This window comes from Helianthus annuus, chromosome 5, assembly GCF_002127325.2.
Source record: "Helianthus annuus cultivar XRQ/B chromosome 5, HanXRQr2.0-SUNRISE, whole genome shotgun sequence".
NCBI classification, from domain to species: Eukaryota; Viridiplantae; Streptophyta; class Magnoliopsida; order Asterales; family Asteraceae; genus Helianthus; species Helianthus annuus.
In genome coordinates, this window is record NC_035437.2 from 84,949,783 (window position 1) to 84,953,269 (window position 3,487).

General features: G+C 38.7%; 1 protein-coding gene across 1 annotated transcript; it reads left to right on the top strand.

Moving 5' to 3' along the window:
* Window positions 1–800: 800 nt before the first annotated feature.
* LOC110943074 (DNA-binding protein HEXBP-like) lies at window positions 801–1,448 on the top strand. The gene has a single exon (XM_022184834.1). It carries the CDS (start codon window positions 801–803, stop codon window positions 1,446–1,448), a length of 648 nt encoding a protein of 215 aa, XP_022040526.1.
* Window positions 1,449–3,487: the final 2,039 nt, after the last annotated feature.

Below are 3,487 nucleotides of genomic sequence, written 5' to 3' on the forward strand. Positions count from 1 at the left end.
CAAGGGTAGCCGGTTTGTACTAGAAACAAGTTTAATTAATTTCTATAATGAATATCAATGATTTACTTTTGGTTTAAAAGTTGTTCTCATTAATATGTGGATATTATACATGCGCAATGTTTGGTCCACTAACAGTTAATGATTGAATTATTTTTTGTTATCGTCTTATGCGATTATTATTGTTGTAATAATAGAAACGATGAAATGCCGCCAAAAGCAAGACAGGGTTCTGGACTACCTACCACACTGGAAGAGTTGGCTCAACTCATAGCCTAACACGTTAATACTGCCATGGAACAGCTTAATGCTAACCAAAATAATGGTCCGGGACGTGGACGCGGTGCTCATGGGCAAGGTTTTGGTGGGGCACATATTGGAAACCCTCCAGGTAAAATATGATCGGAAAGTTTTAATAGTTCATGTGTTACGATATCCTTGGAACGTATTCTTGATTTTCATTAACGTTAATGAACAGTGCACGGATGTACATATAAAACATTCTAGGGCTGTAACCCACGATCATTTACCAGTGCCGAAGGACCCTTAGGTATTACTAGATGGATTGAGAAGATGGAATCTATCATGGCAATCAGTGGTTGTGTTGCTGATCAACGGGTGAGATATGCTTCTTGTTCATTTCTTGATGAAGCACTCTCCTGGTGGAACTCGCAAGTTCAAATTTTGGGTGAAGACGCTACCTATGGTCTAACCTGGAACGAACTTAAAGAGAGCAGCTCCTGAAAGAATACTGCTTGCGCAGCGGAATTCAGAAAATCAAGACCGATTTCTGGAATCTAACCATGGAAGGTCTGAACGTCAGAGCTTACACTTCTCGTTTTAACGATTTGCAGAGGTTAGTTCCACGAATGGTTACTCCTGAATATGTAAAGGTAGAGAGGTATATCTGGGGGCTGTCGCCACGAATTCGCAGCATGGTCACATCCGCAAAACCCACCACCTACCTAGAGGCTTCTACATTGGCAAAATCGGTAGCAGACAACGCTGCACGCAAAAGTGGTCTTGATAAGAAGGAGGAAACCGGGAAGTCATCGGGCAAGGCCAAAGCAAACGCGAAATCTGCAGGGCGTTCTGAGTCTAAGTTAGGAGATTCGAAGAAGTGCAAGTCTGATAGCTCGAGGAAGGAAACCGACGTGAAGCGCGATAGGAAACGCAGTTCGAGGAAGGCGTACGTAGCCAGTTCTAGCTGCTCTAGAAAGGATAATGCCAGAGATGGAAGAAGTGGTTCTGAGAGGAAGACTCACGAGGATGAGCAGAAGAAATGTGCCAGATGCGGACGAAATGGGCATGTTACCCGTGAGTGCTATGCTAAAAGTACTTTGGAAGGAGCGAAGCTTGAGGGATACTTCCAGTGCGGGGAACAGGGACATTTCAAGAAGGATTGTCCTAAGGCGAAGGGTCAGAATGCCAGGGGTAGAGCGTTCGTGTGACACCTATGCTTGTAATCATTGTAAACATTCAGTTATAAATGAAACAATGTTATTTGGTCCCAATGTTTGTTTGTTTATGTTTGACATTTTTCATGTATTGATTTTTGTTCAATTTCAAACTCTATATCACTTTCTGGAGAGTTATACGCAAACTGGTGCGTAAACATAATCAATTTAACACGACGAATACTCCGGAACATCAATTTATTCTTAACATACCTTAAATAACCTTTACATAACTTAGAAATAAGTTTTGAAGGCTTTGGTGTGGCAAAATCAAGTTTATTCGCTTACAGGGACTAAATTCGACAAACTGCGAAAGTATGCCAATTCGTACTGTAACGGACATTCCGGAACTTGATCATAAGTTAAACATACCCTAAATATCCTTTACATAGCTTAGAAATAGGCTTTGAAGGGCTCAGTATGCTAAAAATAAACTTTATTGATCAATAGGGACTAAAAGCGTCAAAAAGTGCATAAGTTTGCATTTTCGAGCATATCTTACGTTCTGAATATATCCGGACATCCAAAAATTTATGTAATCATTAAAATATTTTATTTTAGTGATTGGCATGATGAAATTCCATTCGTCGCGTATTTTGGATCGTTTTTGCGTTCGTTACGATTTCCGTCGTAATTAACCGAACAACGTGACCGTACGACCAAACGAACCGACATCCGAGATATTTTTGAGCACATTTCAAGTTCCCTATACTTTAACTTTATGTTAGAGACTTGAAATGGGGTTAACGGGGCTTAAAAGTGCTAAAAATCAAGTTTTACAAGTGTAGGGACCATTTTTGAAATTTCTGGCAGATACATTGAACTTGGTCCATTTTTGAGGTTTTGATGGTTTTATCCCAAGGTTTTGCACTCTATGGGCTGGAATTTGATGGTTTTAAGTATTCTCATGGTTTTGAAAACCATGTGCCCACTTGTAAGGTCAAGATCAAAGCACGATTTGCGAGAAACGGTCCTAACGGTTCTCCGAAATCTATATATACCCCTTCCATTTCATTTGCAAACTGACATTTGATCTGATTTTGTTCTCTAAGTTGAAGTTATACACTTCATACCTGAGAATAATTAGATCAAACCTCCATTTCTTGGACCCGTTGTAAGTATTCTTTCGTTCTTTTACGCATTTCAAGCGTGAAAGTCAAACAAGTGTTTGACTTTCAGCTTTGACCAGTCAATGGTCAACATGAAGTTCGTTTGAACTTCGTAACGTGAGCGTAATCACGATGGTCATAGTCCTTTGTGACTATACCTACTGATTACCACGTTATTTAGGTTGCAACCAAACTGCTTTTAGCTATCAAGACCCTTTGTTTTGATACCAAACTTGTTTTTAAACCTCGTTAAACATGTTTTAACATGTTTACCTCGTCACTTTAGGTTTTGTGCTTATATAGGGTCGTAAGATATGCGATCTAATCAATCGCTTAGACTTTCAAACCCAACCCGTTTGGTCAATCATTAGGATTCGACCAAATACACGTGACAACTGCCACTTTACGATAACTTTCTTACACTTAAAATACTCATTTTAGCTACATTTTTATTCATTTTGAACGTCCGAACTGCTTATTTCGTGGCATACACTTAGAATACTCAAGGAATACTTACTTAGGATGCATATGATCCATTTTTATTAAGTACATTTGAAACAGTTTAAACAATGCATCAAAACTACTAGAAAAGCACCTAATAAACTAGTATTCTGACGAAAACGCAGAATCCGCAGAAATCATCTAAACGACATCTTTAGGACTTAGAAGAAAGTCCAACATCTTATATATATTAAACCCTAATTAGGAATACAAGGGTTTGATTTAAAACCTTTCCGAAGTCCGATAACACTAAAAATTGCCTGAAAAGCACTAAAAGCGACGATTTCAACACTTTTCCGCAGAAATTATGCAGAAATCGGCTTTCTAATATTTTTACGACATGTAAAAATATAATTTAACATAGAATTCATGTGAGGATACATTCGGGTATCATCCGAGCCAATAACTACATCAATTCACACA

What these genes read in the sequence shown, in the direction of transcription:
- LOC110943074 (XM_022184834.1), top strand. Translation starts at nt 801, where the DNA reads ATGGAAGGTCTGAACGTCAGAGCTTACACTTCTCGTTTTAACGATTTG.